Source organism: Pseudonaja textilis, chromosome 1 (genome assembly GCF_049901715.1).
Source record: "Pseudonaja textilis isolate UNSWEBS1 chromosome 1, rPseTex1.2, whole genome shotgun sequence".
NCBI classification, from domain to species: Eukaryota; Metazoa; Chordata; class Lepidosauria; order Squamata; family Elapidae; genus Pseudonaja; species Pseudonaja textilis.
The window spans coordinates 123,149,731-123,176,367 of record NC_141990.1 but is presented as its reverse complement, the minus strand read 5'-3'; the positions used below and the strand labels follow the sequence as shown (position 1 = coordinate 123,176,367).

Sequence of the window (26,637 nt, the reverse complement as noted above, 5' to 3'; positions counted from 1 at the left end):
GAGAGAGAGAAGGGAGATGAATATGGTTTATTTATATGGTTGTTTGCATTGCTTGCATGCCTCCCATTTTCATAGGCTCTAGGTGAGTAATAACATAAACAAATAAAATATTCCAAAACCAGTTAATCTCCATGGTCTGTCTTCACCACTCCTGTGTCTCTTCTCACAGGGAATGTGTAAAGAGTCTATCCATGAAGACAGCATGGTGCATGCTTCCTGCTCAGCAAACAGATGCTCCACTGGATCTGTTGGCTGCGTATATCTTGATGAAAGTTTGTGCTTGAATAATTATACATAATCTTCAGGAATGTGAACATCTAACATTAACCTGACTTTCAAGTCAACTTTCTTTTCCCCATTGCTCAACCAGTCCCACCAATTAATGAGCTCCTTTTGTGTGAGTGAAAATGTACTTCTGGAGAAAGAAAAAAATAACAGATAACAGATAATCAGAGTTGGAAGGGACCTTGTAGGTCATGTCGTCCAACCCCTTGCCCAAGCAGGAGACCCTACACCATTTCTGACAAATGGCAGTCCAATCTCTTCTTGAAAGTCTCAAGTGATGGCACTCCCACAACTTCCTAGGGCAAGCTGTTCCATTGGTTGATTGTTCTCACTGTCAGAAAGTTTCTCCTTATTTCCAGGTTAAATCTCTCCTTGTTCAGTTTCCATCCATTATTCCTTGTCTGGCCTACAGGCACTTTAGAAAATAGCTTGACCTCTTCCTCTCTGTGGCAGCCCCTCAAATATTGGAAGACTGCTACCATGTCCCCCTGGTCCTTCTCTTTACTAGACTAGCCTCCTAACATCTTGTACTATGATTTATTTATTTATTTGTATCCTGCTTTTATTATTTTTACAAATAACTCAAGGCAGCGAATATATCCAACACACCTTTCTCCTCTTATTGTCCCCACAAGGTAAGTTGGGCTGAAAGAGAATAACCAGCCTAAAGTCATCCAGTGCTGATGTTATTCAACTGTTAGCAGTGGTTTGTATTGGTTTGGTTAGTAACTGCATAATACATGGACAGACTTCATTATAGTATCAATTAGGAAACTGTAAGCATGCTTGACCAAGCTAGGCCCCAAAACACTGAAGAATTCCTAGAAGCCTGGCAACCACCAATAGGCACATAGAAATAAACAACATCTACACACCATTCAAGAGACAGTCAAAAAGCTAAAAGACCACAACATCTCCTGACCAGGAATCAACAGCCTGATGAGCAGAGATTAACACCAAGATTAATACTAGGCCAATAAACAGCACCCCAATCGAGGAACCACCAACTCAAAGTAAGAATAAACAACAATCTAATCAAGGAACTACTAACTATTCCTACCAACACCACCAATATATAAATAGAGAGCCAACCCCACTTTCTTCTAGCATGAATGATGTTACCTAGTCGGGTAATGAAATATCTGCAAGAAAACAATCAAGGACCCCATAGTAGTGGTTCAGCTGGTGATAGGCCTGGAAATAATGGCAATTTTTTTGAGACCATGCTTATGCAGAAAATATATAAAATTCTGTCTTTTAGATAAGATGCATAGTGATATGAGAATGTTCACTACCTGTTCCACTACTCGGGAATCCTACCAGTTCCACTACTCGTTTAGTAATCGCACATTTGTGCACAGACACCTAACACATGCACACAGTTTTCCCTATACCAGTTGAGGCCTGCAGGACCAACCAGGTGAGAGGAATAAGAAGAGAAAAGTGCAGGGGCAGGTGGGAGGGTCGATCCTGCGCTTTTCTCCTCTCCGCTGATCGTGGATGCTTTTTTCCTTCCTCTCAGCTGATCATGGGAGGTTGTTGTTTTTTTTAACTACCAGTTCGGGTGAACCGGTCCGAACCAGTAGCATACCACCACTGGTTCACTTCTGTGTATGGAAACGTATGATCCTTATTAAATCATTATTCTAGCCATTGTCTATCCATTGCAGGATGAAGGCCTCTTCTGCATGTTTCCAACCAATATGGTTGAGCTTTCTTTTGCCAGTTGGGCCTGCAATACTTGCTGATGTCATCGATTCATCTTGTTTTAGGTCTCTTTTGTGGATGCTTTTTATCAAGTGGGATCCATTCTGTAACTGCTTTAGTCCACCTGCCTTCAGTTCTTTTTGCGATGTGACCAGCCCATTTCCATTTCCATTCTTTTACTATCGTACCCTTTTGTTTGTTCTCTAATCCATGTGCAGGTCTTTCTATCATACCTTGTGATGCTGAGCAAAATCTCAGACGTGACTTTTATAGCAGCCGCAACTCCTAGTTTGCCTGTTCCTCATCCAAAGGTGACCCCCTCATTCTTTAAAGGGAACCATTTACTCTACACCAGAGGTCCCCAAACTTGACAACTTTAAGACTTGTGGACTTCACCTCCCAGAATTCCTCAGCCAGCATAGTTTGGGGACCTCTGGGCTACATTGTCCATATATGAAAGCCAAACACAATATTCCATAGTTGGCCTCTTGCAGTTGTTTCAGCTGCTATCCTTGCCAAAGCTTTTAATTCTCTCCCACTCAATTCTTCATAAACATCCCTGTCTAGTTATCCTGGGCATGAATAGTTTGCAGTTCTGGGGAGAGACAAGAAAAGATCTAATCCTTCTGGAATTACTGCTGATCTAATGATGCTCTGAAACAGACCAGCCAGGGTACTGCTGGGCTGCAAGAATGCAGTGAAGCACTCCATATTTTTAAAAGTGAATTCTTATCATTCTCTCTTAGTGAAGCCTACAGTATCGAGTCTTTCCCAATTCAGCAGGATTTACACTTGATTTTCCATGCTTTCCATCAAGAAATTGAATCTCTTCTATTTCTTGGAGAGAGTGGCAGGAGGGACCCTTCCATTCTATTAGTCGGAGGCTTTGCATGAGCTCTCCCCTGTCTGGTCTATCCCAATTGCTTTTGGTCTCCTTTTCCCTCCCTCACTCCAGAGAGGATTTCCTGGACAGCCAATGGAGGTTTTTTGGGGAAAAAAAACACCAAATTGTTGTATGAAGTATGGATAATCACATGGGGATAGAGTTACTCTAATCATCTTGTCAATGTCCACCGTGGCCCAACCATGCCCTCCCCTCTGTGAAGAGGGTTAGGGTTGAATTAGAGATTATGTGAGGATCCGAGATTATTGCATGTCTTCTGATTATGAATATGACAAAATGGCTCAGGAGTAAATGGGTTTGAGGTGTTTGAATGAGTGGATGGAATGGGCTGGCTGGCTGGCTGGCTGGCTGGCTGGCTGGCTGATTGACTGTTTAATTATATTTCCAAAAGTTCTTGTGTGAAAGGGAAGGTGTTAATTTCTAAGATTTTTTTTAAAACATCTGAAGAGAATCAAGTTGCATTTCTTCTTTTGATCTTTAAAACTACAATCTTCTGTTCCTCTATTCAGTGGATTATTTTTTTTTCCCCTTCAGTTCAGTTATATCCAGTTCTCAGAGACTGCCTGAAGAAATCCTTGCATTTTTCTTGGCAAAGTTTTCTAAGGAAAAGTGATTGGCCCAAAGTCACCCAAATGCAGGCTTTGTGCCTTGGGCAGGACTAGAATTCACAGTCTCCTGGTTTCTAGCTTTAGCCATAATCCCAATTAAATACTTACAAGATTGTGATACATGGACACTTAACTATAAATAAGACAATCTGGAATTTTAGCCTTTATTGCAATATGGGAATTGTCTATGATAAATGGTAATTTCAAAGTAATATATGGAGTGAACTGTAATGTCTATGATAAATGGAAATTTCATATATATGGAGTGAATTGTACTCTTGCAGTATTGACAGGAACAATCTGGACATCAAATCTCAACTATATACCACGACTGAACACATATTACGTGCACCATATACAGGCAGTCCTCAACTTACAACGGCATTTGGCCCTGGAATTTCCATTATTAGGTAAAGGAAAGGGTTTTCCTCACACATATGCGTTAGTTGTTTCTGGCTCTAGGGCATGGTGCTCATCTCTGTTACAAAGCCGAAGAGCCAGCTCTGTCCAAAGACACCTCCATGGTCATGTGGCTGGCATGACTAAACACTGAAGGCACGCGGAATGCTACTACCTTCCCACCAAAGTGGTCCCTATTTTTCTACTTGTATTTTTACATGCTTTGGAACTGCTAGGTTGGCAGAAGCTGGGACAAATAACAGGAGCTCAGTCTGTTATGCAATGCTAGGGATTCGAACCACCAAACTGCCGACCTTTCTGATCAACAAGCTCAGCGTCTTAGCCACTGAGCTTACTTCCTTCCAAAAGTAAGACTCAGTGATGGCAATCCTTGAAGTCCCAGTTGCTTAAGTATTATGTTCTCATTAGTAATCTGCAAAGTTTTCAAACATCTTGTCTTCTGACTGCCACCACTGGACGAACAATAATAACCCTTGTCAAGCCTTTCGGACCACACCATCCACACCTACTTGAAACCTGGAAGGCACTCCAGAATTCACCTGTTTTCCTACCCTTTTTGCAAAGTCTGCCATCTTACCCACAAGGTTATCCACCCTGGAATAGTGAGAGACATACCGGGGGTCAGTTCTGAGAAATGGCCACCTCAGGTTCAGAGAGTTGGGAGTTTAATACACAAAGGCTTTTCCATTTTACTTCTCAAATACTTGGGATCTTCTACATGGCAAGGCTGATCGAGCAGTTGCTTGAAGTAACAGAAACCAAATGCTGCTTCTACTGCATTCTGTAGCAGTGCCTGTTTCGACTACCCACACACCCAGACACACAGCTTGGTAGAGCAGGTATTTGGGCACCTCAAGGCAAATTGGATCTCATCCAGCATTTGTCTCCAGCGATAATGGTAGATTATTGAATATTGCATGGCATTTGTGAAGGTCACGAGAATGTCCTGCTGAAGAAGGATTCATTTGCTTTGGCATCTGCCATCCCAGGGGTTAGCAGAAAATTAGGGTAGGAACCTTGCCCTGAAAACCCCTAGACTCAGGATGACAACTAGCAGAAGGTCACTGTTACCCTCTCTTGTCTAGCAGATGTCATTTTGAATCATTTCCCACATGTCCAATATAGTTATCAAGAGGTCTGGTGTATGCTGCTCTGTTTTCAGAGACTTGCCTGTCCTGAGGACATCTCCTGGGTTACGTGCACATATTATGTTCAACCCTCTTTCAAATTTGTCCAATGGCCCTGCAGGTGTGTGGTTGGTTACTAATTCCTTCTCCTTTGTAAGAGCTGTGGTGGTGGAGTGCTTAGAATACAGCATTGCAGGCGAACTCTGCCCACAGTCAGCAGTTCGATACTGACCGGCTCAAGGCTGACTAAGCCTTCCATCCTTCTGAGGTCAGTAAAATGAGGAGCCAGATTGTTGAGGACAATATGGTAATTCTATAAACAGCATACAGAGGGCTGTAAAGCACTGTGAAGTGGTATATAAGTCTAAGTACTATTGCTATTACTATTGTTGAGCATGTCTTTCCTCTTGGAGCATTCCAGGGCAGAAGAAGAAAGTTAGGAAAGATGTCTTCTGCTCTACTCCCCACCTTTCATGGCCCAGCTAAGCAAGGTAGGAGAACCGGTTGGCCCATGGAGCAGAAGGGTCACACATATGGACTGTATAAGAACTACTGCTACTTCCATCCACCCCTTTTTGTTCCCTTGACAACTTTTCTTTTTTCACTCACAATCCCTTCCATACCCCTGGCTGCCTGCCTATAGTCAGAGAAGGGATTGATGATGAAGGAAACATTTCTAGAACTGTCATACAGAAGATGGCGATGCAGGAATTCAGCATCCCCCAGAGATGTTTGATCCCACTCACCCCCTGGATTTGGGGTCCTGCCAAAATCACCACAGACAAAACTGGCAAAACCGCAGCTGAACTGTTGGCATCATTACAAACAGAGGATTTGTGGGAATGCATCCAAAGGAGTCGTCGTTCCTCCCCCCCTTGCACTGGCACCAAAGCAGAGAATCCCACAAGGCGTGCGTGTGTTATCTGTCAGAACAAGCAGGCATTCATTTCCCTTGATTGCTATCAGTGTTCTGCAGAGCTGATCTCGTTTAACTGCCACAGTCAACTGTGCAATTAGGGCTTCATATTGCTCTTTTTTTCATTTATGTAAACAAATATTGGAAACTCGAACTATTGAGAATAAAAAAGTTGAGAAATGTGCCATTTTGATCAGATTTTTTCACAACAAACAGGTCCAAAACATGCATATGTTTCTGAAATAAATGGCAGTCGGAGCCATTTGTATGTAAGGCTGCCTGGATGGGGAAGGGTTATAGATAGCAAGCAAGCAGATGTTGCCAAAAGTTGACAAGACATAATTGAGTTGTAATGCTGGCACAGTGGTCAGAATGCAGTATTGCTGGCTAATTCTTCTGACTACAAGGGGTTCAATCCTCACAAGCTCAAAGTTGACTCAGCCTTTCATCCTTCTGAGATTGGTAAAGATGAGGACCCAGATTGTTGGGAGCAATATGCTGCCTAAGTGATTGCTTAGAGAGGACTGCAAAGCAATATGAAGCAATATATACAAATCTAATGTTATTGCTATAACAGACACCTAATTCCAAGACGGGATTTGGTCTGACTAAACTCTAAACATGAACAGCAGTCTTGTTTTTCAAAATCTGTCAAGTTTTTCTTCCTGGTTACTTCACCTAAGACAAAATGCTATATTTTTCATTTTCTCTTAAAGTGAAAGTACAACTCCATAAGGTCATGACCTGTGCAATGATGAGATTCACATAAGACTTCAGTGCAACACTCAGAAGTTTAAAGTGTTTTAATGCTCAGTGTTTGCTACAAGTTTATTGCCTCCTATTGCTTGCTTATTGGCTTGCTTGCTTATGTGTTATTAAATCAGTGCTGACACTTAGCAGCCACCTAAACAGACCTTGGGGGGTGGGTGGGGTGTGTGGCTGATCTGTCCTCAGTCTGGCCATTCAGATCTCCTAACAGTAGTGGAGAAACAAACCAACAAATCACTTATGCATGAGGAAGAAGAGAAACAATAGGGAGAAAGCATCTTTTACACATGCAGTAAACTCATGTACTGTGCCACATGTACTGTGTTAGCTTTCTGGTATCCAAATAGCAATGCTCACAGGCCACATACTTGGGACATTTTTCTCTATTTGAAGATGTGGGCCAGAGGAGGTATTCAGCAGGTTCTGACCAGTTCTGGAGAACCAGTAGCAGAAATTTTGAGCAGTTCAGAGAACCGGCAAATTTCTGACTGGAGATTTTACAGTATCTTTCCCCTGCCACGCCCACCAAGCCACACCCACAGAAGCGGTAGTAAAAACAGTTGAATCCAGCCACTGATGTGGGCCACCCTTGAAGTTAGGTTATACCACTTTACGTGTCTCTGCAAATGGGGCAAGACGTCTGAGAAAACCAGAAGTGTTCTATGCTTGAAAACTCATTTTTCTCTATAGGAAATCTATTCTATATACACTGGAGATCTAATTCAATTGCCAAGTACTGACTGACACACACTGGCAGAAGGAATTCACTGCACTCATTTCACACATTTCTGTGTGAACAGGGAAAAACAATGGTAAAGATTCTGTTTTTTCATTGGATTGATACATTGGATTTATTCTGCGTGGTTTAGATTTATTCTGATTTATTCCACCAACAAGAGATTCCAAAGTTCCTCTGGGAAATTCTATTGCAGTTGTTGTTTTTTTGTTTGCAAAAAGCAGAATACAAAATGGGGCATAAAGCATGTTTTCATAGCAGATCGTTCAACAAATGCCTGGGGACACTCTTGAAATGGTAATAACTAGACAGTTAGTGGAATCATAATATTATTAAGTTTTTATTCCATCATTATTACTTTATAGATCACTCAAGGCAACAAACACTCCTTCCTCTTCCTGTTTTCCTTAGAACAACGCTGTGAGGTGGGATTGGCTGAGAAAGAGTGACTGGCCCTAAGTTTCATGGCTAAGGTGGAACTAGAACTCTCAGTCTCCTGGTTTCTCACCTGGCACCTTAATTACTATACCAAACTGGTTGTCTATACTATGTAGATGTCTATAGAGATTCTCGGTCATTCAAGTCCCAGTTGTTTCAACTGGACTTGTTAGGAATGATAGTCACCTAACAGTTGAGTTGGCAATATATAAACCAGGATAGTCATTTAATACTGTTGTATCTTTAAGAGAATGCTGTAATCGTGATTGGCTGAGATTTCTCCAACGGCCATAAGATGGAGCCGGAAACCTGGTTTGTTCTTTTTGCATTTTCCTTGTTGCCTTTTGCCTGAACGTCATTCTGCTTGAATTGCTGTGAGTCTTGCAACTGTTCGCAAACTCCGTTTACTGAACTTTGTTTATGATACTGGTAAAGAAAAGGACTTCATTTTTGGATTATCCCTGGACTGATTGTTTTGAATACTAACTGCTTTAACCATGTATGATTTGGACTGTTTGTTGGACTTTGTTTACCCATTTACTGGAAGTAAAACTTACATTTTACTATTCAGTGTATCTGAGTGCTGGTCGTGTGTTATTCATCACCACTCTCACTATGTTTCCTTGAGTATACTCATTCTCCTAACGGGGAATACCTCAACAGGATTGTTTTTCCCCTTGATTTGTTTCCCCCTCCCCATTATAACTGATGAAGTTTCCTGGATAAGAAGCAAAATGTCTTCTTTTTCTACCCTAAGGAAAAAGCAGTCCAGTTGGCCTGTTGAAAAAGCATCTTTGAGACTATCCTAAGTAGGTTGAAAAATAAGTGTTGTGGTTAATTTTGACCTGCAATATTTATTGATGATTGGCTCAGAAGTAAATTCAATTGAGTACAATGGGATTGATTCCATTGTAAGGTTGGGCATTGTTGTGGTTCACCGGCAGCAGGTGCGGACAGCTGAGGTCTCAGAGAGCCAGGACTCGGATAAGGGGCCTGTGTGCGATGCAGGGATGGGGCCAGGACCATCAGGGAGTGGAATGCTACCTTTGGAGATTGTGGAGCCTGGCAGCAGTGATGAAGAGGCCCCTGAGGAGCCTGTGCCCAGTGCACGTGCGCACAGGGCTGCTCAAAGGAAAGAGCAGCGGCAGCAGCATGGGTGACTTGGGAGTAAGGCTGTTTGATACTCAAGTCTGTAGACATTAGAATATCTGAGTTGGTGTTTGGAGGGTCTTTGATTTATTATTTAGAAAATTTATTTGCTGTTCTTGGCAGGGTTGCAACAACTTGGCAAGGCTCTTTCTTGTCAGAGCTAATTAGTTGGATGCAGCCTTTTATCTGTGAAGAAACAGGATTCGTAAATGAAACAGTAAAAGGTTGTGCTGGTACCTTTGTCTTATGTTTACTGTCTTGGAACCAGGTTTATGTCAGAACAGGCATCAAGGCAGCTGCTACCAAATAACTACTTCAAGGATAAAGCACAGCATTACTTCCAAACTTGAAAACATTGACAGATAGGTCTATTCTTCCATTTTTAAAACAAACTTCGGACAGGCATGTTCAATATGAATACAGGTAGTCCTCGACTTACAAACACAATGGAGCCCAAAATATCCATTAAGCGAGACATTTGTTGAATGAGTTTTGCCCCATTTCATGAACTTTTTTGCCACCGTTGTTAAGTGAATCACTGCAATTTGATAAGTTAGTAACCAGCTATTAAGTGAATCCAGTTTTCCTCGTTGACTTCGCTTATCAGAAGGTCACAAAAGAAGATCACATGACCCCAGGACATAGCGACAGTCATTACTATGAACCACTTGCCAAGCATCTGAATTTTGATCACATGATTATGGGGAGGCTGCAAAGTTCATAACTGTAAAAAATGGTCGTAAGTCACTGTTTTTCAGTGCCGTCGTAACTTTGAATGGTCACTAAATGAACAGCTGTAAGTCGAGGGCTATCTGTACCAGGATGTTGAATTGAGGGTTTGATGAGGATATGCTGAGAAGTACATGGCACACGAAATCTCTCATAGTAGCACACTGGAAGAGCTTAGAGCGGGAGTGTCAAACTCAAGGCCCGAGGGGGCAGATCTGGCCCACGGGGTGCTTAGATCTGGCCCACGGGGTGCTTAGATCTGGCCCACGGGGCTGCCCTGGGAATAGCGAAGGTCCAGCCCGCGATGCCTCTGCCAGTGAAAACTGAGCTCGGAGGGCCGCAGGTGGCCATCCTGAGCTCCATTTTCACTGGCAGAGGGTTGCTGGAGGCCATCACAGCCAAAAATGGAGCTTGGGAGCCTGTTTTCTTTTTTTTAAAGCAAACTTTATTGAATATACAATTAAAATAAATGAACAAACACATACACAACATAGAAAAACAAGAAAAAAAAAACGAATCAAGGACAATTCCATTATCAAAGTTTGTGCTTCCTTATTTATTATCATTATTGGTGTCATATTTACAATTAAATCTTAATGCGAGTATATAGTTACTACTGATGTAGCTTAATCTCCTTTACAGTTTAATAATGTTTACTATTATATTATCTATCTTTGTTCTAGCCAATCATACCAATATTCCCAATTCTTGTAATATTCTGATGATTCTTTATCCTTAAGAGCTAGGGTCGATATATCCATTTTTTCACAGTTTACTATTTTCTGAATAGTCATTTCCTCTGTTGGAATATAGGCTCATTTCCAACATTGTGCAAAAGCTAATCTAGCTGCAGTAAGTATGTGCAATATTATACTGTATATTTAACTTTTTTGGAAAATTGTCTATTGCATACCCCTAATAGGAAGAATTCTGGTTTTAATTCAATTTGCTCAGCCGTAATTTCCTCCAACCATTTTTTTTTATTCTCCGCCAGTATCTTTGATCTTCTGTACAGAACCACCACATACAATAGAATGTTCCATGTTTCTTTTTCCATTTCCAGCAATTCGGATTCATGTTAGGAGACATCTTCACTAATCTTGAAGGAGAGAGATGCCATCTGTAAGACATTTTATAGGCATTTTCTTTATATGTTGCCGATTTTGTGATTTTATTATTCCTGCTCCAGACCTTTTCCTATTCTATTAAAGTGATGCTACGCCCTATGTTTCTACTCCAAGCTATCATATTGCCTTTGAGGGAGCCTGTTTTCATTGGCAGAGCACTCGGGCTACCACAGGTTACCACAACACGAGTGTTGTCAAGCTGGCCACGCCCACAGGGTGCTTAGATCTGGCCCACGGGGCTGCCCTGGGAATAGCGAAGGACTGGCCTGTGATGCCTCTGCCAGTGAAAACAGAGCCCGGAGGGCCGCAGGCAGCTATCCTGAGCTCCATTTTCACTGGCAGAGGGTTGCTGGAGGCCGTCACAGCCAAAAATGGAGCTTGGGAGCCTGTTTTCATTGGCAGAGTGCTCAGGCTACCACAGGTTCCCTCAACACGAGTGATGTCGCGCTGGCCATGCCCACCCTAGCCACACCCACCCCAGATCCCCCAAGGTCAAACATAACCCTGATGCGGCCCTCAATGAAATTGAGCTTGACACCCCTGGCTTAGAACGAAGAAATTGCCTTGTGATGAGATAGGTGGCAAACAAATTAAATGAATGAATGAATGAATGAATGAATGAATGAATGAATGAATGAATCACCCTTCCCAAGGGAAGAGTTGACCCCTACAGTGTGGCCCCTACTTAGAAGGCCTTTTCCTTTTCCCAGGTCAGAGTTGTTATAGTATCACTCTTTGCTGCTTTTCTTTATTATTGTGATTCTACTGTGGTTTATATTTATTGTCATGGTTATTATGGTTCCTGGTCTTTCTCTCCCTCTCATGCTGATTTGGGGTTTTCATGTAGTTTTTATATTATTTTACTCTTTATGATAACTGTTGACTCTCTACCCTGGAAAACTCCTGAGGTGAAGTTCTTCAAATATACATAGAGAAGGTGGCATTGAAGTGTAGCCGAAGGGAAAAGTAGTTTGGTGCATGAGTAAAAGAGTTCAGTTGGGATTGGGGAAACCTATGTTGCAACCAGCTTTATTCACAGAATCTCTCTGGGTGATTGTGGGCCACTCTCTTCTTTCCCCTCATGTATGGCCCAGTATTATGGAGGTAGAGAAAATGGAAGGAAGGATGCTTTGTACAACACCATGAGCTTCTGAAGGAAACGCGGGCTAGAGATCCAAATTAGGAAATAAACAGATTAACCCACCAGGGAGCTCAAGTTTTTCACAGTTCTTTCTTTTTTTCCTAATTTTAATTCTCAGTCTCAGTACTGCATTAACCACTAGTAGACAAGGGCAGGTCTTCAGCTCTGTTCACTATAAATTGTAGGGATTCCACTGAACTGGCAAAATGCAACTGTGCCAATATAAATTTTCCCAATATGGAGAGTGCGCTCTCTCTCTCTCTCCCTCCCTCCCTCCCTCCCTCCCTCCCCCTCCCTTTCTCTTTCTCTCTCTCTTCTCCTCTTTCCTCCCCTCCCATCAATCTTTGAGGCATCCTTGGCTATTACACAATTTTGCTCCTATAATTGGTTTGCCCTGCACAATATAGGAGAGGTTAATCAATCGAGTTTCCAAGTAGGTGGAAGAAATAGCTTAGTCAGTCAATATTTGAGGACAGTGACAAACGACACAACCTTTGCTGAAACTGATGTGTATTCCTCACCAATCCTCCGTCACTATTTTGGTCTGGCTGTTTGTCTCCCAATGCCTTTTCCACCCTGGGCTGACATCTTTGCAAAATCAGTTTGTGTTGCAGTGTGGAAAAATCATCACATGAGGACTGTGACCAATTACTTCATTGTCAACCTCTCCTTGGCCGATGTCCTGGTCACCCTCACTTGCCTTCCTGCAACACTAGTGGTGGATATCACCGAGACGTGGTTCCTTGGAAACAGCCTCTGTAAGGTGATCCCTTATTTGCAGGTATTGTTTGCCAGGGTTGTGGTACACATTGAAAACAAGCTAAGTTGGGGTTTCAATGCTACTGAACCTATAACTCAGAAGCTAGTTTGGGATTAACACATTGCTTCATAGCAAACAAAAAAGGATCATTCCGAAAATTAGACTCAGAGAGGCTTAATTATCTCACGGTCAGATGTATGCCATTTGTAATTGTACATTTGCTATAACATCTGAGTAAAGTAGAAACCAAAGCATAAAACTGTACATAGAATAAGCAAAGCAGGAAGTAAATTTCACTCTGAAGCAATCTGGTAGAATACTTGGAAAGAAGCTAAACATACCAACAATTATAATGATAGCTTCCTATAGTCAAGACATTGCATGCGTGCGAAAGCCTGGACATTGCCAAGTTCCAGGTATCTATAGAATAATTTTATGAAAAGAAGTGGGCAAAACAGTGGCATGGATGAGTGATCCCATGGACTCTACAGATAAAACTAAAAAGGTTTTGGATAGCACATTCAGATGATATCTGAAGTGGAATGCACTCCAATACAGGGAGTCCTCAACTTGCAACAGTTCGTTTAGTGACCAAAGTTACGACAGCGCTAAAAAAAGTGACTTACGATCATTTTCACAGTTACGGCCTTTGCCGCATCCCCTTGAACACATGATCAAAATTCAGGTGTTTGGCAACTGGCTCATATATTTATGATGGTTGCAATGTCCCAGAGTCACGTGATCACCATTTTGCGACTTTCCGATCAGCAAAGTCAATGGGGAAATCAGATTCACTTAACAACTGTGTTACTCACTTAACAACTGCAGTGATGTGGCAAAAAACGGTCGTAAAATGGGGCAAGACTCACTTAACACATTTCTCACTTAGCAACAGAAATTCAGGGCTCAGTTGTGTTTATAAGTCGAAGACTCTCTGTGTTCATGAATCTTTGTAGTCAGTTCCTGATAATTTGGTTTTCACATGAAAGCATGGAAGTTCCTATTATGTAATACTTGCTATATGGATGAGAATGAATGAGTGAGGTTCTCCATACAAAAGAGACCTTACAGTTGAGATTCTTCAGTCCCATGGACACTCCTGCAACAGCACAGGAGCCCAATATGAAGTCTTCTGCGATGTCAACAGGAGTGCCAACCCTGGAGGCCAAAATCTCATGCCTACATTCCCAACTCACAAGAAACAAAAGCTGCCTGCTAACATGTCTCGTAATATGCCCTGCAAACAAGGTTTTGGTAATGCTTTGTAGTGGAACACACACACCCCTCCTCCCCCAGTAACAAGTTAAAATCAAACTCCACCTTCCTCCCTGCACCCAACATATTGGAAGCACACATATGGATTGTTACTCACCTAGTTTTCTTTTGTGCTATGAAAAACTACCTGCTTATCAAGGAGATAAATTTTAGCCTAACTTTCTCATGATGTGTCAGAACATGGGAAATGTTTTTTTTTTTTGGTCTGCAAAAAAAAAAAAAGGAAGTTAGATCTTGTCAGCCCTTATTACCAGTGCAAAGCCATAATATAGCTCAACTAAATCCGGCTTTCCTAGAAATATGATGAGGGTTAAAGAGGTTGCTGAGTGGCGCAGTGGTTAGAGTGCAGTACTGCAGGCCACTTCTGCTACCTACTGGCTGCCTGCAATTTGGCAGCTCAAATCCCACCAGGCTCAAGGTTGACTCAGCCTTCCATCCTTCCGAGGTGGATAAAATGAGGACCCAAATTGTTGGGGGCAATAGGCTGACTCTGTAAAACCGCTTAGAGAGGGCTGTAAAGCACTGTGAAGCAGTACATGAGTCTAAGTGCTATTGCTACTGGCAACTAAGCTTTTCTGATTGTAACCATGGTGGGAGAGACTGTTTCTCTGATGATGCCTCTTTTGTCACTTACTGTATGCTGTTTTCTGGCGTTTCTCTCTGTAGACCGTGTCAGTCTCTGTTTCTGTACTGACCCTTAGCTGCATCGCCCTGGATCGATGGTATGCAATTTGTCACCCGCTGATGTTCAAAAGCACAGCCAAGCGGGCCAGGAACAGCATTCTTGTTATCTGGATGGTCTCCTGCCTTATCATGATCCCCCAGGCAATTGTTATGGAGTGCAGCAGCATGTTTCCTGGGTTAGCTAACAAGACCATCTTGTTCACCGTCTGCGATGAGCGTTGGGGAGGTGAGTGCTGGTGGCCTCGAGCTTGGGATGCGCATGGCTCACTGTGTCAGGAGGGGGAAAAAAGATAGCTGGTTGTTATCAAGTCTGTTACAGGAGACTAATTAGACTTTATTGGTTGGCAGAGTTTTTTTGTATATAACTTTCAGTGCTAAGGGGCGCCTTTCTTTGACTTTAATCTCTAAAGTATTAGTTACGATATATCAGCCATGTCACTATGGTAATTCAGTCATGTCCTGCCATTCAAGAGAAGAACTGTTGATCACCTGGTCTGTACTTTAGCGCTTTGCCTTAGAAGAGGCCATGGACCTGAGTAGCTAACAGATTGCCTGAAGCTCAGAAATCAGGATGATTAATTTGGGGTCCCAAGTCAGTTTGGGGTCTCCCTGCACCTATTGCTGAAGACTCAGAGCCATTTCTGACCTTTTGTCTTGGCCAATGGTTGAACATTGTCACATGAAATAATTCACTTTAAGCATTCAGAGTCTCTCAACTTCCTTACCAAACCCAATCCTGTCAATCATTTGATTTAGTTCCACTCATTCTATAGCTTAACAAAAATAATTGTGCCCCTTTGCCTTAGAAAATTGTCTGCCACTTTAGGTCAAAATCAAGATTGGTCCTTCTGTATGTCCTCCAGACTGAATTACTGGAGTATAGACTAACAATCAGAGGTAGTATTCAGCAGGTTCTGACCAGTTCTGAAGAACCCGTAGCAGAAATTTTGAGTAGTTCAGAGAACCAGCAAATACCACCTCTGACTGGCCCTGCCCCCATCTATTCTCTGCCTCCTGAGTCCCAGATGATCAGCTCGGTCTTCTTTTGTTGCCCTGCACAGGAGAACAGACCTGGAAAGCAGGTTAGTGGGTGGGAAGGGAATCAGAATTTGCAGTAACCTTCCCCCTGGAGTAGGGAGGGAATGGGGATTTTGCAGTAACCTTCCTCTGCTACACCCACCAAAACACGCCCACCAAGCCACGCCCACAGAACCAGTAGTAAAAAGAAATGAATCCCACCACGGCTAACAATGAAAGGAAGAATCCGTCCTCCCTCCCTCTCTCCCTTCCTTCATCCCTTCCTTCCTTCCTTCCTTCCTTCCTTCCTTCTCTCTCCTAACCATCATTGTTGCAAAATCTGGAAACACCAACTAAGACCAGGGCTTCATTTCTAAAGCACTTCCAAGATTTCCTTCCCTCCAGGACCTTGTTTAAGTCACTGAAGTTGCACATAGAAAACGTTAATAAAGGTTCTAACAGCAAAGCAGCAGCACTGCTTCATTTCAAAGACTCATCCAACATTTCCTGCGACCTTCCGGAAATGCCAGAAGTAGTTTTGGCATGCGAAAAGTATGTACTGAGCTTCTTTTTCCTGGCCAATTATAGGTCCCTAATAAGAACTTCATCATCAGTGCTTATTTAAAATAATTATAAAATGCCTCTCCTTCTCTTTAGGAGGTATGCGGAATTTAACTTTGCCACATACTAACACAATAATATAAAACACATCAATTAAAACATTACAATATATCATAAGACAGTGGTCATACTCAATTCAGCTCTTCAGTGTCCAGGAGAATATAAGGGTTTTTTTTTTTAAAATACTTTATAAATATTTTACTTGAACAATAAACCAGGTTTGCTCTTCCCTTTTGTATAAAATTAAGTCCCATTTATGTTCGCCTGAACCAGCTTTTACAGGATACCAATAAAGGAGAATGTTTATAGCTCAGGGTTGACATGAGGGGTCCTTGGCGCTCTCTGAGCTTGGTTGTTTTCTTGCAGACATTTCATTCCCCTAACTAGGTAACATCATCAGTGCATCGCAGCATATAATAGCAGATCAAATGAGATATTATTTATGTGCTGTTTTATTTCCTTTGCAGCGGAATTTTTCCCCAAAATGTATCACACCTGTTTCTTCCTGATAACCTATCTGGCTCCATTGTGTCTTATGGTGCTGGCCTACTTACAGATATTTCAAAAGCTGTGGTGTCAGCAGGTGGGTCCTTTTGCTACGAAATCCGTCTTTCAGACCTATGCCAGCTAAGCCTTTTAACCTCAAAGGAATTGTGCAATTGATTGACAGGTAGAGTGATATACATTGAAAGAAATAATCCTCTGCAATACAATATTTGCACCATCAGCAATCTAGCAAAAATAATTTCATGCCGCTAACCAAGAGTTTATCAATTTAACGTTAATACTAAAATACTGAGATGTTATACATCCTTCTAGGAATGTTTATTTTTTCCCCTGTATTTTCATATTTCTTAAATTATGTCTGAATGAAGGGATAAGGGAAGAAACTGAAGCATAATTTAAAATAAAGTTCTGATGAATATTTCCTAAACAAATTTCCACTGTATTAAATGCATTTACTTTTTTTGATATAATATTAAACAAGGGTCCTTGCTACTTTCATTCATGGAAAATACATTATGTTTGATTTTTGAATGTAATCGTTGAAATGAGCATGCTGCGATTTGTTTGCTTGCTTGCTTGTTTAAAACACTGATGTAGCTGCCCATCTTCCAACTCTGGGCGGCTCCCAATTATGTTAAAAGAACTAAAAACATATTTACTACTGGTATTAGTTATTCTAATAAACTCACTGCCATTGAGATAGCAGATATATCGTATTTAACTGTTAGAAAAATTAACAACCATTGTGTGTTTTCATCAAGAAAATCAGTTACAGTGGTACCTTGATAGTCAACTGCTTTGAAACTCATCAGATTTGGTATTCAACGCATTTTGATGCAAACATTTTGTCCCAGTACCCATTGTTTACTTGGTACTCAATGCACATGCTAGATGGCTGCCTTGTGACTCACTACGTTATTCCTTATGAGAAAAAAAATTATTTGATACTCATCACCCCTCCTAGAACCAATTAACATGAAGTACTGAGATACCACTGTATTTAACAAGTAATCCTTATGGTTGTCAACCTTCTGTTTCTCATGTGTAAATGTAAAACGATTTCCACATTTTTAGCATATGCTGTATGTCTTCGGAATAGAGTGGAGAGATTTTGGCTTGTTTAGAATATATATTCCCCTCCCCTCAAAACCCCAATCTTATCTTCTTTACTTTGATTTTTGACCCATTCATCCAGTACATCAAGTGTTTTACAAATGTGATATATCACAACGGAGAGAGAGAAAAAAAACAAAGGGAAAAAAGCTAAATAAAAATACCAACAAAAAGAAGAAAGAAAGATTCGGTCCAATGTTTCCTCCTATTAGCCCTTGAGCACGTGGAATAATAATGATCAATTTTCCCATTCTAATTATCCTCAGCCAATTTTGAGACAGAGAACAAGCATATCTTAGCAACCCAAGATTTTAAATCTGAGGTTATTCTGTCTTTCCTCTATAGAAGAGCAATCTATTATCGCATGTTAAATCCATAGCTCTTCCCACAGAGGTAAATCCTCAAATTTGTGGTATCTAATTCTAATGTGTATTTGCATCCTATAATACACTTTCTAACTTTACCCTATAATAAATTTTACCCTATAATAAACTTTATAACTATTGTGGAAACAGACTGGCCCTAACAAAAAGGGTTTAGACTTAAACAGTGTTGTTTCCCCAAGGATTCCTTCCATCTTCATCATAGGAAGATGATCACCCTAAAGATGTTCACATTCTCTGTGATCATGTAGCCATGCTGATGAGTGGAAATGGATCTACTTTGCCACGTTTGCTGAGTGAGTAATCAGTGGAAAATTTCCCTCGGGTCAAAAACGGCAACCATTAAGATTCCGATTGTTGTGTGCTCTCAGATTCCAGGAACGTCATCCATCGTTCAGAGGAAATGGAGGCCGCTGCAATCCACAGCACAGACGCGGGAACTGGGACCACCAGCACACTTGAGGATTAGTGTGGTGGCAGCTGAAATCAAGCAGATTAAAACCAGGAGGAAAACAGCCCGGATGCTGATGGTTGTGCTCTTGGTTTTTGCCTTCTGCTATCTCCCCATAAGCATTCTCAACATTTTGAAAAGGTACTTCCATGAGCAAAGTCTGGAGATATTAAAAATAGATAGCTTGGGTATCTGTCTGGGGTGTGAAAATATATTTGACAATAATTGAGTGGTGGTCATTTTTATTGAGAGCCTGCTATGTTTACAGGTAGTTCTTGATTTAGGACCACAATTGAAACTGGAACTTCCATTGCCAAATGAGGCAGTTGTTAAATGAGTCTTCCCTAGTTTTACAACATTTTTTATCAGTAGTATTAGTTATTTTTTTATCCTGTCTGTAGAGATTCTCAGTCATCCAGATCACGGTTGTCCCAAAGATGCTTTTTTTTTTTCATGAGGCAACTGGTCTTTCTGGGTTTTTCTTTGAAGACTTTCACTTCTCATCCAAGAAGCTTCTTCAGCTCAGACAGGACAGTGGAGAATGGAAGGAGTTATATTCCTTGCAGACACAGCTGGCCATTTGCACCCTTTTTAGAGGGTCACTGAAGCACTTGGAGGTTTATCTGTCTCTTCGGGGTCACCTGAGTAGTGCTCCTGGTTCCTGTAGCCTGCAATTTTTTCTCTGGAATTTTTTTTTAATCCAGTCCTTATTTATACAAATAATTCAAAATGGCCAACATATTCAACACACCTTGCTGCTGTTGTTAAGCAAATGATGTAATCCTTAAGCAAATCATGCAGCCGTTAAACAAATCTGTCTTATCTCCCACTGACTTTGCTTGTCAGAAGCTGGGAAGGACACAAAATGGAGATCCAGGGATGCCAGGATGCTAAAACCATCATAAATGCATGCCAGTTGCTAAGAGCTCAATTGTGATTGTGTGATTGTGGAGACACTCTGCTGGTTGTAAGTGCAAGAACCAGAAACGGTCACTATTTTTTGCACCATTATAATTTTGAATGGTCATTCAACAAATGTATGTAAGTTGAAGACTATCTGTATCTTTTTTCCCCAACACAAGCAATTGGGGTAGGATGAAATTTTCATGGGTGCTAATAGGATTTATTTTCATATAAGGTTCATTACAGGTCGTTTCAAGATTATTTGTCCTCCTCCCTCCCCCTATGCTTTTTCATTAATAGGCTGGTTTTAAAGTTTAAAATATGTTAATAATAAAAAATGTGCTTCTGAATGTCATCAACATGTCCTGAAAGAGGTAACATTGGAAGCAATGCAGGAAAGAGCAGTCAAAAGGCTGCAGGAGACACTTGCTGACGCTAGAGGGCCCACCAGCCTACAGACTCAGCTGAAGAAACATGGGGCACTAGAAAGTATTGCTATACAAGAGGGGGAAATCATATTGTTCCAGTGAGGAGCCAAACTCTGAGAACAACATAAGCAAGAAGACCCCATACTGCTGAAAATTATCAACACTATTCCTGAGGAAGTTTCCCCTTGGTCAGAGCTGGTCAGCAGAAGTTGGCCAGTAGATACAGACATCAAGGCCAACAAGGAATGAAAATCATTTTTTCTTATATTCCTCCAGATACGTCAGAATTCATTTTCCTTCATCTCCTGTCAGCAGTCTGGGTAGAAAGGGTTTGGGAGTTGGGAGGCTCTAAATTGGAGAACGTTGGCATTCTTAAGGCTTTCAGTTCTTTTCAGATTATGGTTCTGATTAAGATTGCAGAGTTAATGCCCATCCTTCCCAGGAAATGTTACTGTTTGCAGTTCATGCACTTAATGTTTCATCAAGTTCGGTGACCTCAATTCATGACTCAACATTGTCAAAAGAAATCAAATCAAATTGTGGGTTAGAAAAGTATGCATATTGAATGCCACATCTCTACTGAATGGGATGCTGACTTTATAATGGGATGCACTGATGAAAAAAAAATGTTTCTGGTTTAGAACATAGAATAATGTTGGAAGGGACCTTGGAAGCCATCTAGTCCAACCTTCCTCCCCATTCCAGACAAATGGCTGTCCCGTCTCATTTGTAGATTTGGAATGTACACAATCTGGCAATACGTTGTACATTATATTACTTATTGTTATGAAACAGAACCGTATCAGCGATGCTGAAATAATTCTCAGCCCAGAGGAACCTTTCTTAGCGGCATTCACTGATTTCTGCAATAAATCCTCTTTTTTTGTAGATAAATTCATACCTCTTGTGGCAGAGAACCCTGGAAAAGGGCCTTCTGTATATAATTTAAAAGGTCAGGCTTGCTTGGGAGAGACATAGTCTTAACAATTATGAGAAAAGGTATGAGTAGTCCCCACTTAGATATTCATAAAAATGCCAGTTAGGAGTCAGTGGGCAGCATAAATCCAGTCATTACTGTATATTTAGAAACTGATTATTATAGCATTTATCTAGAACACAGGTCAAATGCACTGTGTTACCTTGATGTCGCATGACACATCGTGACATTTTTTTGCCTTCATGGAGCTGGGATGGATGTTTCCTGCGTGTAATGCATTCGGCCCATGGGCCGCCAATTTGACGCCCCTGCCCTAGAATCTATACATTTACCTCTGTTGGAGAATTCAGACATGTATACAATTCTTCATTCAACTAAGATGAGCATGAGTAAAACTAGTGAAGTGGTACTGTTATTAACAACATCCCTTTATCTGTAACTTCTTTGTTCATGAGTTGCTTTTATAGCATTTTTCATAATTTTGAATGTTTGTAATGATTAAGGATGACAATGCATTTGGGTATTTATTGATTATGTTAGCTGTGTTATATCAGCTTGTTTGGAGAGACAGGCAACTAGATCAATTATATAAATAAATAAAAATGCATCTAGTTCTTGGTGTGTGTGGACCTTAGTTGTGTCAAGGGACATCCAAGCAACATGGCAATTGTATATAAGAGGTAATACATACGGAGAACACCCTTTGCAACTTCACGTTGCTATAGTTACGACACCACTGCACTCATTTGGAATTCAGAATTTTGATCTGTATACCATGCAACTATTTTATGTGTTTATCAATATCAGAAATATGATACGTTTTCTACTTCTAACATTTTTTTCCTTCTTTTTGTAAGAGTTTTTGGGATGTTTAACAATGCTGAAGATCGAGAAACAGTGTATGCTTGGTTTACTTTCTCCCACTGGCTTGTATACGCAAATAGTGCAGCCAACCCAATTATTTACAACTTTCTTAGTGGTAAGTTGATTACTTATGCATTTTTATCATGTTAAAAAAAACAAGAGAGCTGAAGAGTTAATGCAATGTATTTACTTTGCTGTATTCATGGTATTCTAAAAGAGAAAGATACTTTTACTACTGTTGTATAGAGGGTGGAAACAGAGACTTAAAGAAAATGCATCATTCAAGCATTCCAATAAACAGATCTAGAATTTGAGTACACATTGTTTAATATATGTACATTTATGTTATATATACATTTCATTTCAATATCAAACAGATTTTTACTTTTAGGTCACTTTTCCATTAGTTACAGGCATAAAGAAAAGGAAACAATGGACAAATTTCAACACAACAGAAGATCTGCCTAATGTTATTGATTGATTTGATTTGATTTGATTTCTATAGCTGTCCATCTAAATCAGTGGCCGGGCAGCTTAGAATTCTGAAAATACTGAACAATTAAAACAATAAAAAATATAATATGAAGTGTGTTCTCCTTGATATATAGGTGATAGTGATTTCATTCCTCATTAACTTCTTAACTAATGATCAAGTTCAAGAACTTTTTAATATATCTCTTTGAATTTCTTGGTGCTTGGGCTAAAAAGAAGGAATTGGCCTTCACCAATATCTTCCTCTGCAAAACATTCCCTCACCTCCTGCAATCCCTTGTGCTAAAAGAGCCCAGTAGTCCTGGATTTAAACCGCGGAGACTCTGGTTTGAATCCTCACACAATCACAGAGCTCGTGGGGTGATTTTTTTAATTTAAAAAAACAGTCTTTCTCTCATGTGCAGTTTATATTTACTGACAAAGAAATAAAGGGAGACTAGTATAGATCTATTTCAAGCTATTTAGCTCTCATCAGCTAGCCAGTCAACACAAAAATAGTTTTGTCGTGAAAGCAACTGCCTGAGAAGGCTCCTGGATTGGGACTGAAAGGTGAAAGCGGAAGCAGTATGCTCCATCCCATAATTGGGTAAACCAAGTTGCCCTGATAGACCGGTCTCACCGGAAAAAAAAACACTTAGTCTTTCTCTCACTCAGATCAATCTAGATCATTTTGGGGATATATTCACAAAAACCACACTCTGCTCTGGAGAAAAATAGGAAAATAAATGCAATCTGGTAATAAAGGCTTCTGTACCACCCACTGCATACCAAGAATGATTAAAAGTTGAAAACTTTTGCCCAGGATGCTTATAACAGGCTGAAAGGATGATTTTTCCTGCTGTTTGCTTTGCTTTGCTTTGCTTTGCTTTGCTTTGCTTTGCTTTGCTTTGCTTTGCTTTGCTTTGCTTCTATCCTATCCTACCTTATCCTATCCTATTCTTTGCACCTTTAAGACAGCACAGATGTTCAAGCTCTAATCTCAGTTTTAAAAGATGATTTTGCTACATGCTTCACCAATTCTGCACACAGGAATTCAAAATCAGAATAACAATTGCATACATAAATCATCTTAGAAAAGCTGTCAGCCTTCCCAGGTAGACCGACAGGAAACATGACCGGATTAGCTAATTATTGTCAGGCTACATTAACAGAATCTTGCAAGCCTGAAAAATACAGATCTCCCACCATCTCCTTTACAGCCTGATAACCCAGGAAGGAGTCCCTTCTGAACCTCTTCACCCATTATGCAGCTTTGGGCTATGCTTCCTCTTATCTGACCATTCCTTAGGCAGCATCTCTTCTTCCCTACCCTGTCTCCCAAGGCCATTCCCATATATACCATTACATCCCCCACTGCAAAGCTGCCATCTAGTTGCCTTCTCTGGATTATGCAAATCACAGCAGACACTTTGAATGGAAAAGAAACAAATGTAGCAATTGTGTTATGCATGCCCTATTTGGGAGGACATGGTCTGGCTGCTTCTTCATGATGGTCTTGGTCTTTGATTCGACAGGAAAATTTCGGGAAGAATTTAAAGCTGCTTTTTCTTGCTGCTGCTTTGGTCTTGGCCATCACCAAAACGCCCCATCCAGAGGAAGAAGAAGCATGGACAGTCGGAAGTCCCTGACTACCCAGACCAGCAATTTTGATCATGCTGCAAAGCTCTCAGAACATGTTGCCTTGACCGGTATAGTCTCACTGCCCACAAATGGCCCTGGATTTATTGGGAGCTGAAAAATGGCTACTTTCTGTGATGAATCATTGTCAATCAATCTGTGAATCCAGGGACCAAAAACTTTGAAAACTGCAAAGTGAAATAACAAATTATAACAAAGATAAAATAGTCTAATATACAAAATTGGATGATTTAAAAAGAAAAGGAAAGAAAACAGAACTTTGTTTGGAAATGTATGTGATTTTTTTCCTAGCATATACTATTCAACTGTAAGAAATGGTGGTTGGGAGACACATATGCACTCATTTTCATTGGTATGATCTGCTGATGGGCTTGGTTCCTACCCAAAAAATGTTTCCTTGTAAGATTTAAATTACCAATAATCAGAAGGAATTGACCAAGGAAATTATTATGAAATAATACAAAGAAATGGTAGAGGAAACATGTAGTGTGATTTTTTTTAATGCTTTTATCAGTGGCCATAGGAAGAGTCTGTATTTTCCCTGTGTAATGAATGTATTTTGTGTGTGCATGTAAGTTCTTTTGCTATCCTATTCTTTGACATTTCTTATGCCCCAGCAAGTTGGATCCCATTCCACTCTGTTCTCAGAGAGTTAAACTGACAGACAAGCAGATTAAGACCTAAATCCCTTATCTTTCTTTCAAACTTTTGCTTACAATGTAAACAATTAAAAAAGGTCAGGTCATTTCTTCCTTTCTCATTTTATACCAAATTTTAAGGATGTCCTGTTGGTTAATGGTGAACTTATTCTTCATGTATGGTGGCTTGTGTAATCCAAACGGATGAATATGCTGGAAATAATAAGCAAAGAAAATGCTACTTGTAAGAGTCATTCACCTTACTTTGGAAAGGGGCTCACTCAGAGCAGAAGGACCAACAGCATTTTGGCATCCTGGCCCAGACATCTGAAAGGTCAGAAATGCCTCTTTAAATTGCAATTGGAAATTAATACCCAGTCCTGATACCTTGTATGCTTTAGCTTCTATTTGCTCGGAATGCTGTCTAAATAAATAATTACTCTAATTGCCTAATGCTGTATATTAATATTTCTTTTTTTAATTTTTGATAAACATAAAATCAGAGAACCTAAAGCTTTTAGGAAGGAAAAGAGAGGGAGAGACAGAGAGGGAGGGAATGAGAGAGGGAGGGAGGGAGGGAAGGAAACAGATATAGATAGATAGATGGTAGATACATAGATGTTAGATAGATAGATAGAGATAGATAGAATACAAATAGATTGCAATAGATATAGAGATGATGATATAGATAGATGATAGATAGATAGATAGATAGATAGATGATAGATAGATAGATAGATGATAGATAGATAGATAGATGATAGATGATAGATAGATAGATAGATAGATAGATAGATAGATAGATAGATAAGATAGATAATAGATAGATGATAGAGATAGATGATAGATGTCTATGGAGATTTTCAGTCATCTAGGTCATAGTTGTCTCAAAGGTGCCTTTTCAAGAATCAACTGGACTTTCTATTTTTCCTTGAAGATGTTTCACTTCTCATCCAAGAAGCTAGCTAGTCCAGTTGCCTCTCGAAAAGACACCTTTAGGACATTGGAGAGAGAGAGAGAGACAGGGAGGGAGGGAGAAAGAGAGAGAGAGAGAAAACATATATCATTAACACAACAGATCTTCAAATATCACCTTCAAAGACCTTGACACTAGTAGATTAAACATATTTTCATTTTTATATTTTTCCTAGCAATAAGCGATATCTATCTCACACGTTCCCAGACAGTAGCAATTCTAATAAGTACAGTATATGGAACTGTTTTGACCTGCTGCCCAAGCTTCATTTCTTTCACTTCCACTTGATTTATATAATAACAATTCAATAAAACCTTTTTTTGTTCTTTCCAGAATTCCTGCACTAAAATTCTATTGCACAGAACTGAATTTGAATGACTTGTTTTCCTCCATATTTCACATTCCCTACAGCTTTATAAGTATCTATGTCCTTCCCAGCTCACCTTCTCCAGATTTTGGACCAACATTCAATGCCCTTGAACTTTTCCTGTTGATTTAGAATTATGAGAATCATTGACTAATCAAACCTAGAGAACTGTTGCTCCTCTGCTGTTGTAGAATGATGCTTATATGTGCCTTTCCTCCCACATGTACATATTGTTTTCCCTCTATGGTTATCAGCCTGGCAGCACAGTACACAATGCAGCAGATTTCACATGTTTCAGTAATAAATTATGCCCTTGGACTTTTGCCTGCTTTCAGCCTAGAGAAGATCTACTTCTCTTTTAATAATCAGTAGTTTTTCTTCAGGACCAATCAGCTGGACCACAATTTTGGCTTAGCATGATGTGCAAGCCCAATTCAGGTGATTAGCTTATGGATCAGTGTGCTGTTTGAACCCAAAAAATTGGCTTCAGTTTTATTTAACTGCATGTAATGTGTTCATATGTCAAGT

The 26,637-nt window shown here is 40.4% G+C and overlaps 1 protein-coding gene across 1 annotated transcript in view; it reads left to right on the top strand.

Annotated features, from left to right (window-relative positions):
* Nucleotides 1-25,076, top strand: part of HCRTR2 (hypocretin receptor 2) — a 35,969-nt gene extending 10,893 nt beyond the window's left edge. The window contains exons 2-7 of the mRNA XM_026726555.2: nucleotides 12,658-12,836; nucleotides 14,757-15,000; nucleotides 16,880-16,995; nucleotides 18,787-19,007; nucleotides 21,992-22,113; nucleotides 24,005-25,076. Coding sequence (XP_026582340.1) covers nucleotides 12,658-12,836; nucleotides 14,757-15,000; nucleotides 16,880-16,995; nucleotides 18,787-19,007; nucleotides 21,992-22,113; nucleotides 24,005-24,225 — 1,103 coding nt within the window. The 3' untranslated portion in view covers nucleotides 24,226-25,076. The remainder of the gene's footprint in view (nucleotides 1-12,657; nucleotides 12,837-14,756; nucleotides 15,001-16,879; nucleotides 16,996-18,786; nucleotides 19,008-21,991; nucleotides 22,114-24,004) is intronic.
* The last annotated feature ends 1,561 nt before the right edge of the window (nucleotides 25,077-26,637 follow it).